The sequence below is a fragment of the Neophocaena asiaeorientalis genome, unplaced genomic scaffold (genome assembly GCF_003031525.2).
Source record: "Neophocaena asiaeorientalis asiaeorientalis breed wild unplaced genomic scaffold, Neophocaena_asiaeorientalis_V1.1 scaffold188, whole genome shotgun sequence".
Classification (NCBI taxonomy): Eukaryota; Metazoa; Chordata; class Mammalia; order Artiodactyla; family Phocoenidae; genus Neophocaena; species Neophocaena asiaeorientalis.
Genome location: NW_020174156.1, coordinates 5098165 through 5114303, shown reverse-complemented (window position 1 = coordinate 5114303; position 16139 = coordinate 5098165). Strand labels below are relative to the sequence as shown.

The window sequence follows — 16139 nt, the reverse complement described above, 5'->3', positions numbered from 1 at the left end:
TGGTAATTGCATAGGGAATCCTCAAAACAAAATCTGGAAGCAGCTGGGCGAGACAGCCCTCTTCTGGGGAAATAAGAAAATGCCATCACCCCAAAGGATGTTGGCTGGATTGTAAAGGGCATTTAGGGCCCTTAAGGCACAAGGGCATTCAAAAGGTATTCGCTGAGAATAATGAATTTTTGAAGCTAAAAGGTTATTTTGGAAGTTGAAGCATAAATGTTTATTTTTGTAAATATTGAGCATGTGTTTAAAATTTCTTAGCCTCAATTTCTCATTTGTAAAATGCAGAAAATGACCTCATAAGGTCATTTTGAAAATAATGTGAATAAATGCAGTTATTCAGCATAGTGCTCAGCAGAGAGTAAATGCTTAATAAATGACAGTCATTATTTTAACTCTTACTCATTTCATAATCTTTACAGTAATCATTTTACCTTGTGGAACTTCTCCAGTGTTTACAAAAAAGGACTCTAAGGAATCTGAGATATTGCATCTAAGAAAAATGAACATGTGTATGTATATACATTTTAAAGGAACGATTTATGGCTAAAAAACATGAAAACATTGAACTTTGAGATCTCTTCACTGAAAAATTGTTTATTAAGGTGTTAATGTTTTATATAATTGGTTCAATATTTATATAATTTAAAATTCTGAGTTGCCCTTGAATAATCCACATATCTACAATACTCACATGTATATAAACTACATATTTCCTGATATTTAACATAGACTTCTCTAACTTCCATTTATCAGACAAATAAAACATTAATCTTTCAAAGCTACACCTTTAGGAGTTCACAAATTCCTATTTCTTTGAGTTTTTTTTTTATTATACTTAAACATTCTTAAAAGAGGAAGCTGAAAGCCCCAAACCAAAAGCCTTAATCTGCCTTTCACAATATGTATGTGTATCAAATCATCATGATGTACACTTTAAATATCTTACAACTTTGTGAATGACACCTCAATAAAACTGGAAATAAAAATGAAATCACACACAAAAAAGCCTTAATCTGAACCAATGTTGAGAAATGGAGCAACGAATAGGATCTTTTATTCATCACACAGAAAAAATACAGAATATATCTAGTAATTTAGTATTGCCTAAAGAGAATATACTTTGTATTTAGAGAAATAAAAGATTAGTTGTCAGGAGTTGCTTTTGCAGAATGATCAATAAGTGTCTTATCAATGGTCAGATACTGATACCAGGGACCATCGCCTCTTGCACGCATTAGACTTCGTACTTCCAGCTCCTTTAACCTGTAACAAACAGAATGGTGATGTTGTGACTACAGCATTTCCAATTATAAAGTTAATGAATTATCTCCATAAAGAACAACAACTTGAGAGTCTTGCTTTTATGTAAAATATAATGTCCCTCCACAGATCCATATGTATGCATATATCTGATATGTACCTATAAGCAAAATTTGGGACTTATTTTGGCTTTTATTATCTTGCTTATGTAGTTAGCCAATGAATATTGCTTTTAATCACCCAAGCGTCACTTGAATTGATAATCAATTCTCTCCTCCTGTCCCTGCTCTTTGTCTGGACAGATCACTTTCACTTGAATAGTGATAATGCATTTCCTGTCTTCTTGCCTTTTAAATGTTAAGAGAGTCATTTACAGAACGCCTACTATTATGACCACATACTGTGCCAAGTGCTAGAAATTAAAAGGGAACAAGCCTTCCTGGAGGAGCTCACATCCCCTGTCTATACTGGCTGCCGATCACCGTTAGGACAGAAAACTTCCTGAAAGAAGAGACGGTAACTTATTCACCAGCCAACAGCATCACACTGAGCCTGGTCAACATTGGACAATCCATATTTGTAAAGAAAAGAAAAAAGAAAAACCAGGATTAAGAAAAACATTCTCTGACTCTAAGATCTACTTATTTGTCCTCATCCTTCTTCACAAACTGAATAATCTCTATTTTAGAAAGATACTTTCCTTCTTCCACAGCCAAGCCTTTGCACAAAACTACCACGCATTCCTGGAATAATCCCTTCTCCATCAAGCCTTTTACTTTCCATTTTTATAGACTACATACTAACTTTTTATGACTGGAAATCTGTCACAGTTAAATTATTCACTTTATTAACCATAACCAGTTTACCAACCCTATCTATGACAGATAATATACCTTTGTGATAGTGTATATAAGAGAATACATTTATCTTTTTTTTAGGATTAAGTATCAACCTTTTTCTTTTCTACTCTTTATAATAATCTAAAATGCAAGTAATTAATATATTCATCACAGGGGACTGGTTAAATAAATTATTGTTCACCCATATAATGGACAACCTATGCACCTGTTAAAAAGAATGAGGGAAATCTATATATAGTAACATGGAAGGAGAGGACAGATATATCATTAGCTTGAAAAAGCAAGGTATAAAATGAGTCTGTGTGGCATCTTCCCATTTCATTAAAAAGCAGAGAAAATCATTTGTGCTATGTATATGTACACATGTACGGAGTATTAAAAATTCTGGAGGACCAAAAATAAATTATCTCTGGGGGAATCAATTACGTAAGACAGTCTCTTTCTATTTTATACCTTTCCTTTAAGCTTCAGTTTTCCAAATACCTAAACATATATTTTAAAAAATGTGTAGGTACTCCCCATTCCATTCTCACACTTGCATCTTTCTTTTAGGAGTAAAAGTCAGGGTCCTATTTTAGTTTTTTAAAAAATATTTATTTATTTAGGCTGCTCCAGGTCTTAGTTGCAGCACACGGGATCTTCATTGCTGCGTGTGAGATCTTTTTAGTTGCGGCATGCGGACTCTCAGTTGCGGCACGCGTGCAGGATCTAGTTCCCCGACCTGGGACCGAACCCAGGCCCCCTGCATTGGTAGCGCGGAGTCCGACCCACTGGACCACCAGAGGAGTCCCCTGTTTTTATTTTTACTTTGCTTTGTTTTGAAATTGTTTGGGATTGTTATATGTCTAAGAAATTTTGTAATCTGATGTTTTATCAAAGGTATATGTCTGAAGTTCAAAAACGTCCAAAGCTAACTAAGTATGAGGCATAATGCTATTCCATGCTCTTAAATACTTAATGACAGTTCTATATGGTAACTACACATACATGTAATTACATATCTACAAAACAAGCCAATCATATGTTCATTTAATCATTTAAATAGCTTTCAATATCATAGCAATTTTTGTAAACTACAAAATTAGAGCAGAATGAACAGAAAGCAGATCAATGGTAGCCTGGGGCCAAGAGTAAGGGATGGGGATTGATTGAAGGGACAGGAAAGAAACTCACTAGGTGATCATAATGACCTCGATAGTGGTGGTTACAGTTATATATTTTGTCAAAACCCACTGAACTTAATGGGTACTTTTGATTGTATGTAAACCTCATTCCAAACACCAAAATAAATCTCAGAAAAGATCATATTTAAAAGTAGAAAAAGAAAATATGAGTGAACATTAAAAAATAATTTTGGGGCTTCCCTGGTGGCGCAGTGGTTAAGAGTCCACCTGCCGATGCAGGGGACACGGGTTCGTGCCCCAGTCCGGGAAGATCCCACATGCCACCGAGTGGCTGGGCCCGTGAGCCGTGGCCCCTGAGCCTGCGCGTCCGGAGCCTGTGCTCCACAACGGGAGAGGCCACAGCAGTGAGAGGCCTGTGTACCGCGCAAAAAAAAAAAAAAAAAAAGTTTGGACTTGTGTATTTACTTATTTTATTATTATCAGAGACCTATATATGACACAAAATTCCAGAAGCTAAAGAAAAAGACTGACAAGCTTGACAATCATTAAATGAGTAAATATATTAAAAGCAATTAAAGCATCAGTACACAGTAAGTGTTCAAAAACATATTAGCTACTACTGCATTTTTGTTATCTGAAACATAAAAACACTAAGTTGCAAAAAAATTCTACACTGTCAGAAGACAAATGACAAGCTAGGAAAACATATCTGCAACAAAAACAGAAGAGGCTATTTTAATCAATGCACAAATTAATAGAAAATGGGCAATTTATGAAAAAGAAATATAAACAACCAATAGATATATGAAAAAATACTCAACTTTGCCAAAAAATACAAAATTGAAATGATGAGATAACATTTTTCAACTGTCTTATCAGCAAAAATGTTTAGGTTTGATAAATTCCTTTACTGGGAAAGGTATGGAGAAACAGAATTATCCTGTATTGGTGACAGAAAAGACCACTGGTATAACTTTAAAGAAGAGTTTGACAAAAGCTATCTAAAATTTAAAGCATAACATTTGGTTTATCAGTGCCACTGCTAGGAATTTATATTCCAGATACACTGAATAAATATGGAAAAATATATGAGGATATTCACCACAGCACAATGTATAATTATCAAAAAACTTGGAAAGAGCCTAAGTACCAACAATAGGTCCCCCACCGGTTAAAAAAATTAAGGCACTTCCATCCAGTGCAGCCATTAAAAAGAATAGAGTATATGCTATTACCGAAAGATCAAGATACAGTTGGCCCTATCTATCTTCGGAGGGCTAACTGTTCTATGCCATTTTATATAGGGACTCGAGCATCCTCAGAATGGTATCTACTGGAGGTCCTGGAACAATCCTCCTCAGTTACCAAGGAATGACTGTATATTTACATGAAAGGAAGACAAGGTGCAGAACAGTGCTGATAACAGGATTCCATTTGTGTTAATATATTTTGTAAATGATATATAAAAAATATATTTTTAATGCATAAAATATAAGAGATCATTAAATAGTAGTCACCTCTAAGGATGACACTGGGTGTAAGAAGAAAGGAAATTGGGTGGGGAAGGGGAAGGAGAGGGCTACCTTGCACTTAAGAGTCAGGACATTCCAAAAAACAATTCTTTTTAATCTGACAGATATTATCTCCTAATAGCCTTCTAGTCTCCAATTCATAATCTCCTCTCTAAACAGGCTAATTCTTTCTCCATCTTCACCGTTTTACACAGAGCATCCTACACTGTTGAAATAGTTTTATTAAATTTCTTCCTGTGGTTTGCAACTGTAGGAAAGGATTTTCTTCCCTGCACTCCAACCTCTGCCCTTTTTTTTTTTTTTTTTTTTTTTTTTTTTTTTTTTTTTTTTTTTTTTTTTTTTTTTTTTTTTTTTTTTTTTTTTTTTTTTTTTTTTTTTTTTTTTTTTTTTTTTTTTTTTTTTTTTTTTTACCGTAATTCAGCTTTTTCAGCTTCAACTTGAAGGACAGCCATTGTTCTTTCATAATTCTTTTCAGGACTATCAAAGAAAGTTCGGGCAATCCATCTTGATATAGGATGCTACAAGAGAAAATGTGTTTAAAATTAGTGTCTGAAAAGTACTTTGCTTTTGCAGTTTACTATTCTCCTAAAATGACCATCTCAGGTAAATCAATAACACTTTTATGTATCAACCACTTTATATATTTTTCAAATAATTTTAATTTGTTCGGTAGATACTACCTTTGTCCTCATTTATAGATGAGCAAATTTCACAAGGTTGTACAGTTACTAGGTTGCAGCATCTGCGCTCAGGCCAGGTCTGTCTGACTCTAAAACCTGGGCTCTTTCCTATTATACTACACTATAAGTATCTTAACTGGCAGATTTTGGAGCCAAACCTGGGGTCTGGTGATCTCAAAATGGTGCTCTTTCCACCAGTCAGCCAAGATAAACTAATTATATGGCTTACCTTAAGATTTAATAATGAAGTATTTCTTTTCTAAAATATAATTCATTCAGATAATAAAACATGATAAGATATACTGTAATCAAGGCCATCTCACTAAAACACTTGTAAAGACAAGTAACAGAATTAATTTTGGGTTTTAGTAGCCATGACAGTATGGTAAAATGACTAATTAACAGTGCAGGCTCTGGAGTCAAGACTGCCTGGGTTCAAATACTGACCCTATCCCTTAGAGCACTTAACCTCTTTTAAGCGTCAGCTTCCTCATCTCTAAAGCAGAAATAATAATAGTACCATTTACATGGAATGAGATAGTATTTTCAAAACACTTATCATAGTGCCTGCTACACAGTGGGTGTTCAATAAATGACAGCTAGCATTAGTAACAGTACAGTTTTCCCTATGGCATAGAACATAGGATAAATTCTGACTGTTAACTCTCTAGGTTGAGAACACAGTGCAGAGTCAGTCTTTAAAAAACCATAAAGCTTAAGGTAATAAAACAATGCAGAAAATACCAAAAGTTACTTATAAAAAGTGAGCACAAAATGTATCATTTATAAAAAATTGAATACAAAACTATACCACAATTGCTAAATTAAGATATTAACCAGTACATTGACAAGACACCTAACTGAAAATAACTTTCAGTGACCTATACCAACCTTGAAATATTCCCAGTGCTCTGGGGTATAGCCTTCTGGAATTTCTGCTAACTCAGCTTCACCTAATAAGAGAAAACAGTGATATTCAACTTTAGTATCAGGAGTTTATAATGTTAATTCTTCACTATTTAAGTAAGAAACCAACCTCTTGTGATTTTAAAGAACCTTTTGTTTTGTAGCAATGAAGATATCTAATATTTTAAATTCACTTCAAGCTGGTGGAAAATCATTCATTAGATAGTTTTTAGATGTCTTCTATGTGTAATGCATTGTATATAGGCATTATATGAGGGTTCTCGTTTTGTTTTTATATAGTGTAAGAAGATATAATAAAAGACATACTATTCCTCTGGTTTTCCTTAAACATCCTAGACAAAATATTTAGGATTCAAGATGTTAGAAGTACTGTGAGCAGAATTTCCCAGGAGACCTAATAGTTACTATCATTCACAAATCTATTCTTTCTTGGAAGATTATAACTTTGTATGTTCCAGGATGGATAAAAAAAGTTCTTCCATCCCTCAGCCTCTTTTCCACCTCTATCTCTTTCTATTTTCCTTATTCAGACTTCTCAAAGCTGGTTTTGGGAAATGAGAAAGAGGAAGAAGACAGGCCTTTTATGTGGCCTATAGAGTCAGTGACCTTAAAGGTTTTTGGAGAAAACAAAAAGTTAAAAAAAGAACCACTGTGTGCTACTGCAGATTGAGATTTGGTTATTTTAAAATAAATTCTCATGTTTATGTTTATTTTATTATTTGAAGAACTTTCCCTTATAATATCCATAATTCCTTTTTTATATTAATGTACACAGGTTTTAAAAATTTACTAATTTAGTTGGTGGGGGAGATACTTACCAATGAATACATTCACCAGAGTTATGCCAATTGCTACTGGAATCCCAGTCAACAAAATGTAGAATCTCTGTTAAGATTAAAAAAAAAAAAGTTTTCACATAACCATTTCCTAACTCCTTTCCTCACACTCAAACTGTCCTCATTACATGATTTCCTTATATTTCTTATAACATAAACTTGCCAAATTGGAGATGCTGTATAAAATTATTTATTTCTGTAATTTTCTTTTGCTCTAGCTTTTAGATGCCTATACTTAGTGTCAAAAATGAAAGAAGAAAGCAAAGACTAATTGTATAAGACAATATATATTTAAGTGATTTTTCATTTTTGATTAAAGCAATGTCATAAAAGAAATTTTTATATTAACAATAAAAGTGTAAGAAGATGAGGGTGATTTCTGGAGTTTGAGTTGGTCATCACAAGAAAAGTAGGAGCTCAACCATGGAGATGGAGAGGGCATTAAGCACAATGGACAGGCAAGGGAAGGTCTAGAGGGCAGCCAGTGGGTCACAGCTTTAGGAACAGTGGCAGAATCCAGTCTTCCACCTTCTAAGTCTCTACTTTTCTTTACAGAGTCTTGAGATACAAACATGCAGTCAATGCCCTGCTTCACTCTCTGAAATCAAAGTTCCTAAACAACAAAGAAATAAAAAATCATATCCCAAAATAATGGAGTTACATATTTAAAGAAGTCCTTCAATGAGTTCTTTGTTAATTTAAAGAATATATTAGTAATATAAATAATTATCCCCAAATGAATCCATTTTCAGTTTTATAATTTATAGATTTTTCTTTTGGTCAGGGAACACAGATGATTTCAAAACACCATAATCTTGAGAAGAAAGGAATGTTTCAATTTTTACCTCCAATATGCATGCATTCTCTTTTTGAAGAAGGAAAGGTTCACTAATTTAAAAATAAATTCAGGGGGCTTCCCTGGTGGTGCAGTGGTTGAGAGTCTGCCTGCGATGCAGGGGACGCAGGTTCGTGCCCGGGTCCGGGAGGATCCCACATGCCACGGAGCAGCTAGGCCCATGAGCCATGGCTGCTAAGCCTGTGCGTCCGGAGCCTGTGCTCCGCAACGGGAGAGGCCACAACAGTGAGAGGCCCGCGTACCGCAAAAAATAAAAAAAAAAAATTCAGTAACAAACCAGACCTTACTACTCAATCTCAACATTTTTTTGAGAAAAGGAATATGAATTTACAAAAAAAAATCTTTTATAAAATGAAAGATGTTTTCTAAATAGGAAAAAAATTTCCTATTTATATGTAAAGAGTTTAGTTCAACAAGTTTTAACTCACCATTAATTTCAAAAAACGTCTGTCATAGAATCCAGAAGGCTTGATGATAAACAGTCTTTTCCCATGGTCTCCACTGTGTCGCACAGGAGCTGGAAATATTAAATAACCCTGTTATATACAAGGTTTATAAGGATATACTGTTATATTTTGAGATAAAAGTCAGACTATACGAAAATGTACATGCATAACTGTTTAATATGAATTAAAATAAAGCATCCCGGGGGCTTCCCTGGTGGTGCAGTGGTTGAGAGTCTGCCTGCCGATGCAGAGGACGCAAGTTCGTGCCCCGGTCCGGGAAGATCCCACATGCCGCAGAGCGGCTGGGCCCGTGAGCCATGGCCGCTGAGCCTGTGCGTCCGGAGCCTGTGCTCCGCAGCGGGAGAGGCCACAACAGTGAGAGGCCCGCGTACCGCAAAAAAAATAAAAAATAAAAAAAAAAATAAAGCATCCCTTCCAAAAAATATATATACATATATATATATGATTAAGATAAAAAAATACATGCTTCTTTATTTGAGTACTAAAGGCAGGGAATACTAGGATATCTTTAAACAGAGATTGATGTACTGTTCTAAACTACAGCTCTCCTCATTTTTATTCAACATATTCATCAATATTTTCATCATTTTTATTCATCAATATTCAAGATATTGATATTTGTTGAATAAATATCTAAATGATTATTTGAATTTGTTTCAGTAGCAGGCAGGGAGATCAGATACTCTTGGAGGGCTACGTACCTTTGTTTACCTCTGCAATAAATATTTGCTAATGCTGCAAAAGAAATTAATTTAAATTGCGTCATATGATGAGGCAATATACATTAGGGACTTGATGCAAAATAAATGGAAAGATATTTTTTCAATGTCTCTCTAGCAGGAATTTGAACTTGTTCAAAAGAACACACTCTAATATGTCTTGATAAAATCCCTTTATAAGCCATTTCTTCTTTTTTTTAGTTGATATAATAATTTAATAATTATTATATTACATAATTTATTATAAATTTTACAAAAATTTATATTTTACAAAATATATTACAAAAAATTTTTGTAAAAAATAATTTACAATGTTGTGTTTGTTTCTGGTGTACAGCAAAGTGATTCAGTTATAAATATATATATTCCTTTTCATATTCTTCTCCATCATAGTTTATTACAAGATACTGAATATAGTTCCCTTCGCTATACAGAAGGACCTTGTTGTTTATTTTATATATAGAGTTTGTATCTGCTAATCCCAAACTCCTAATTTATCCCCCTCCCCTTGCTTTCCCTTTTGGTAACCATAAGTTTGCTTTCTATGTCTATGAGTCTGTTTCTCTTTTGCAAAACTTCATTTGTATCATATTTTAGATTCCACGTATAAGTGATATATAATATTTGTGTTTCTCTGTATGACTTACTTCACTTAGTATGATAATCTCTAGGTCCATCCATGTTGCTGCAAATGCGTAAGCCATTTCTTATTGTAAATATCCTTCTCTTCAAATCCTCTCCCAGACGGTATTTAATCAAGCCTTGCTGAAGATAAAGTGAGGCAAAACTCTCACTCTTGGATCTGCTTTCTATGCGATTTCCCTTTCTTGGAAGTCTGGAAGGATCACTTTGGCCACTCTAAGCCCTTTCTGCTAAAAGCAGGAAAGGCTCTAACATTACTGAGAAACTGAGGGTTACTATGCTTCTGCTCTGTAACCGCATTCAAGGGAATTTCCCATGAGTCATTGCCGAATAAAAAACTAATTTCCCATTAAAGGAATTTTAATCATAATAGATGTCAGAAAGATTTGTATCCTTTGTTCAAGCTTAAATGTCAAGAATGACCTCCCCTCTCCTGAAATCTATTCTTTAGGCCCAGGTGACATCTCATCCTCCAAGAAACCAACATGCTTCCCAACCAGATGAGAGCTCTCCTACCTCTGAACTGCTGTATATTCTACTGATGTGTAAACTTGCTTTCCCTGCCCCCACTGAAATATAAGTGCCTCGAAGGCAGGAACTGTCTTAAATTTTGATACCACCTGCAGCAGCCTGCAATGAATTTAGAAGGTTAATTCACAAGAGAATTAGAAGCTGGCACAAGTTTACTAAGTATAAATCATCTACTAAGGCTTCTAAAATAACAAGAGAATTTGACAAGGTAAGTATGTATTTCTGCAAATCATTTGAAAGATACAATAGAAATTTCTGTGGACTAGATGAAAAAAATGGGCTGGAAAACAGTACAAACCACTCATTAATTCAATAAATATTTCAGTGCCTACTATGTACAGGTCTTATGCTAGGTCTATAGTATAAGAGGGATTTAGATTCTGCTGGGAGGAAAAAATAGATAATTACAAATCTATATTGTAAAAGACAACAATCTTTGTTGTCTATAAGGACAACAAAGGAAAGAAACAGGATGTAGTGTCAGAAAAGAAAAGGCTCAGAAGTAAAGCCCCTCTTTAGACAGGCTGGTGGAGTTGGGGAGGTATGAGGAAGGCACATTATAAACTGAGAGAAGTAGCAAGTTAGAAGAAATCTGTTATGGGTAATTGGTTGATTGATTATACCCAAAAGGTGCTCATTACTTAATGCAGTAACCTGCCAAAGGGCTCTCTCACAATTTCTATGAATGGCCTGAGTGTGGTGGAGATGGTATTCCTGATGATACAGAGCTACTGCTACAAGAGTGGCTACTACACTAATGATGAAATAGGATCCCCCCCAAAGTCCTCCTACACACTTACAAAAGGCTGAATCTAAAAGGATTAAGTATAGTAAGTGGAAAGTCCTACTTGAACACTCCAGAAGTTTAGTGGCTCACAAACTTAAGAAAAGTCACTGGTGGGAGTTCCCTGGTGGCCTAATGGTTAGGATTCTGGGCTTTCACTGCCATGGCCCAGGTTCAATCCCTGGTCGGGGAATTGAGATCCCGCAAGCTGCGTGGCGTGCCCAAAAACAAAAAAAGAAAAAGTCATTGGTGTCATGTGGATGTGGTTACCAAAAAATCCCAAAGGTAATCCAATCTTAATCTGATGTACCAGAAATACAGGGTCAAAACAGAAGGAGCCCTCCACCTCCATGTCTTACCAGACCTGTGGAAGTGTGTCCATCCCAGAGTACACTGTTTTAGAGGGACAATCTGGAGCACGTCCTAAGTTAAGCAACCAACCTGGAAATTGACCTACTGAAACTGAAAGAACTGAAGCTGACTGGCCTACAAAAAAGAAGTCAGGATAGAGACCAGAGAAGTGCCTTTAAATAGCTGAAGGCTGTCCAATGACAAAGGCTTACACTATTCTGTGCTGACCTGAAAGGAAGAACTAGGATCAATGTGCGAAAGAGAAATTTTTGGCTTAATACAAGGAAGAAGTTTCTAACAATTTTAGTGGTTGAAAATAAAATTGGACTGCCTCCCCAGTCCCCATTATGGAGTTATTCGAGTATCACTAATGGAATGTAACAAGGATTAGCATACTACAGGGGGTGGCCTATAAGATTTCTAAGGTCCTTTCCCTCAAAGAATCTGAATAGATGGCCTCTCTTAGAATAAAAAGACGTACCTTTCCTACTGATCAATCTCAATGGTTTCCTTCCAATACCAAGAACTCTTTCCTGCTTTCAGGTCTTTGCACTTAACCTTCCTCTTTGCTTGGAAGCTTTTCCTCAGGCTCTTTGAATGGCTAGCTCCTCACCCCATCCTTCAGAGGTAAGATCAAATGTTACCTCCTCAAAGAAGTTTTCTCTGACTACCCTATATCCACAGCTGGTATCCCACTTATTCTCCTTAATATCATTTGGTTATTTCCTCTAGAACGATAAGCACTAAGCTGAATCATTCAGTAGTGTATCTCCAGTGCACTTTAGTGTCTGCCACATGGTAGGAACTCCATAAATATTGTTGAATTTACATTTCTTAAGTAAATTTAATATTGGTAGGGGATCTTTCTTTAGTCCCTGAAAGTAAATCTTCTCAGAAGAGACAGTATACTCCCAACTTTCCCTTTCAATCAGACGGACAGACAGACACACACAGAGAGAAACACGTAAGGATTAAACTCTATGTGGGGTTTTAGGGACAACTGATTACAAATGACAGTATTAGTAGATGTGGAAAGTGTAACAAACAAAAAACAACTATGGAAGAAAGCTTGAGCTGGCTGCATTCTAGCAATATTAAACAGTTAGTAATGTGAACTTCTTGCTTTCTTTACATATAATTACCCTACTGTTAAACAACAATTATTCATGCCATTAAATGTGTTAGGTAACTGTTATACTATTAACTGTTCTAAAGGATATTTCATAGCACTAAACTCTTTTCAAACTTCAGAGCCTTCATGATTTGTTGTTGTAGTAGGGCCATCTGCTTACAATCTAAAATTATTAGCGAGAACATTGCTTACAACCAGGTGACTGCCAGGATTTCTGGAACTCAATCCTTCTGCCACAAAAATAGGCATTTTCCTCCACTCTCTACAGCCTGGAATGTCTCAATTAAGGTACTCAGTAATTACGTGGAACTAAGGTTTCACTAACCAATTTTTTTTAATGCAAATAACTTCAGGAAAGTTATGCTTTGGACAATTGTGGTACTTGTGAGGATCAAATAAGATAATATCAGATTTTTTTGTGTCTCCAAGACAACACCCAAAATTGGTCATTTTCTTTCCCTCATTCTCAGACCATTCCCAGTTAATGGCACCACCAACTCAATTACCCAGGCTAAAAAATCTCAGTCATCTTCCTGTGCCTCATTCATCAGCTGTCAAGGCCTCTTGATTCTAAAATTCAAACTTTCCATTTCTCTCCAAGACCTTTTCACCTCAGTGGCTTAAGAAGTCAACATGCCTGATAAGCCATCCAATATTCAGAAGCATCTTCCTAAAACATACTACTGATGCTGCTCTTCCACTAAAATACTCTCGGGTGCCTACAAAATCGTTAAGATACTTTGGCTTTGTATTCAGTCCCTCCCCTAATTAGGTCCTAACTTCTCTTTTTTTAACCTTCTCTCTCAACACCTACCTATCCCAAGAGCCCCATATTCAGATATATCTGAAAACACATCCTTTACTTTTCCATCAATTGCACCTGTTAAAACTATCCCTAGAATCCAGTTAACATGCCTCATCATCCATGTCTGAATTAAGCCACACTACTTCGTTTAATACTCTTCTCAGGTTTTAAAGCCATAATTATATGCACATCAGCCTTCAACATAAAAGTTCTCTGCAGCTGAGGGGAGAACTTAAGCTTATTTCTAGAATCCCTTGATATTTGACATTTAATAAGTAATTAAACAGAATACTTTTATCTGCTTATTTTCTGAGAAAGGTTTTCACTGAGAGTGATTGATGATAACATGACAGTACTAGATGTTTAAGGTGAGACCACAGGGCCCTGTAGAAGGTAATGCCCAGTGCTGTAGATTTTTCCCACTCACTCTTTACCACTACCTTTGAGGTAAGTTAAAATTATCACCCTCTTTTTAGAAACAAAACAAAACAGTTCTTATGGTAAGAGACAAGTTCATTCAAAATGACATTTCTAGAAAGATGCAAAATTATGCAGAAACACATTTCAGGGTTATAAATATTTGTCAGTGGGAAAGAGATTAGTTTTATTTTATTTCCGTCAACAGAAAATAAGCACACTTGTAATAAAATCCTCTTTTCTTTCTAAATCCTCTTTTTTAACGATGAAGAAATGCAGGTTTGGAGCAATTAAGTGCCTTCCACTTAGCTTCCCAGATGTGATGACCCAAGCTCACAGAGTTACTAAACTCTGGAGCTAGGATTTAAACCTAGGCGGTCTATATCCAGAGGAAACAAAACCAGACAAAGGTTCTCTCCTCTGTTGGATCTTACGTTCTCCTAGAGGCAGACATAAACAATAATATAAAACAGATTACAACCTTTCATTCCACAGTGATAGATTAGGTTTCACATGCAATATACCTTTGAAAGCAGGTACACTGCTGAAACACAGTAACCTCACTATAGCTATCACATCCTTTCCTGCTTCCAGTGGAAAGGGTGTAGATTACCTGCGAGGATCCTTCCAGAACTCCAATGGGGAATAGTGTATAAATGGGATCTAGGGGAGAAATTTTACCTCAGTTTATCTCCAGGTAGGCATGATTAAGTACTATGGGGGGAGGGGGTATTTGAAGAGGATATTTGTAATCAGAAATGGCTTACAAAGGAATTTTATCAAAGAATGTAAGCACATGTAGTTTTGTAACAGGTTCAAATTCCTGCCAGAAATTTGTTCAATGCCACTTTTTTTCCTTTCCATTTTTCCAGCAAGTCCCTCATGGCATCAGTGTATAATGCCTCATCATGTGAAGTGACATAATTCAAATTAAATTGGGAGAAGAGCAGTAAACAGAAAAAGATATTTTTAAGTTGGAGAAGAATCTTTTGGGCTTTAAATTTCACTTCCTCTGTATCTACTTGTATTGCATAGGACAAATCGCTTACAGTATATTTTTGATCAAGAGGATTAAATGAATACCTTTAATATCTTAGAATGGCGCCTGGCACATAATGTGTGCTCAATAAATGTTAGCTCCCATTATTATTATTCACTTAATACAGTAGTGCATTATTTTTGTAATAATTGAGTCACAGTTTCCTCATCTGTAAAATGGGGTAACACTGTACTCACTTTGCAGAATCCAAAAGGGAATAAAGCAGACTGAATACAAAGCATTTGATGCTTTGCTATTATGATTATTCATTCCCCTAGAGTTCAATCCACAGTCTCCAAGAGGCTCCAAATAATCCTCCCATGACTGCACTGACTTTCCTAAGACCTAGGAACTTTTTCTTCATAGGTCCCTTCCTCTCTAAGAAGACATTAAAAATAATTATTTTATGATTCCGTTGATATAAAACGAATACAATTCAGGCTGGATTCAGCATCACATATGCATTAACATTATAGCCCTTTTCCTTCTGATTTTAAAAGAAATTTAAATTAAAACATTTTCGTGGACACCTAAAAGTATCATGAAGGCACTGTGCCTAGCAGATGAGTTAGCCCTGAGCCTCTCTACCTGGCCATATATCAGTATTATTACTTAGCATCATTGGGCTCCTCAGCAACATGACTTCCCACCTTGTGAGATTAAAACGTACCGCAGGTGGAACATACAAAGAATCTTGGTGCCTGAGAGACATGGGTCTCAGCTCTTTGCCTTTCTAACATCAGCTTCATCCGCAAATTACCACCAACAGGATAGGTGAATGACAAAGCGTCTCACAAATTCTAATTAATTACTTAAACACGATCGATTTGATTACTCCAGGAAAACCCTCAGTCTCCTCACATAGCCCATGCTCCGTCTCTCAAGTCCCAAGTCCTCAATTTCTCCCAGCTCTCTCCGGATTCCACCAAGGTCACCCGGGAAGAGTCCTCCATCTCTCCTCCCGCGTTTCCTGATAGCGCTTTCCCCCAAAGCCAGTACCCACCGACAGTCTTCGGAAAGTCACGGGTGAGGAAGCCCCCGAATACAAGTCTAGCGTCAAGGCGGCGGCCAGACAGAGCGGCCACTGCAGAGACCGAAGCCCGCTGTAATAAACTCATGGCCGCCATGGCTACTACGGGCAAGAGAAGAGCGAGCAAATGTAACGGGAGCCGAG

The 16139-nt window shown here is 36.1% G+C and overlaps 1 protein-coding gene across 2 annotated transcripts; it reads right to left on the bottom strand.

The window, feature by feature from the left end:
• Positions 1-577: 577 nt before the first annotated feature.
• NDUFB5 (NADH:ubiquinone oxidoreductase subunit B5) lies at positions 578-16127 on the bottom strand. Of its 2 annotated transcripts, XM_024755113.1 has the most exons (6): positions 15969-16124; positions 8507-8595; positions 7205-7271; positions 6351-6412; positions 5191-5297; positions 578-1266 (listed from the first exon to the last, which is right to left on the bottom strand). In XM_024755113.1, exons 1-6 carry the CDS (start codon positions 16090-16092, stop codon positions 1146-1148), a joined length of 570 nt encoding a protein of 189 aa, XP_024610881.1. In that variant the 5' UTR covers positions 16093-16124; the 3' UTR covers positions 578-1145. The 2 variants fall into 2 exon arrangements, with proteins under 2 accessions (XP_024610881.1, XP_024610882.1); XM_024755114.1 differs by lacking the exon at positions 5191-5297 and having other exon boundaries at positions 15969-16127.
• Between the last annotated feature and the right edge of the window lie 12 nt (positions 16128-16139).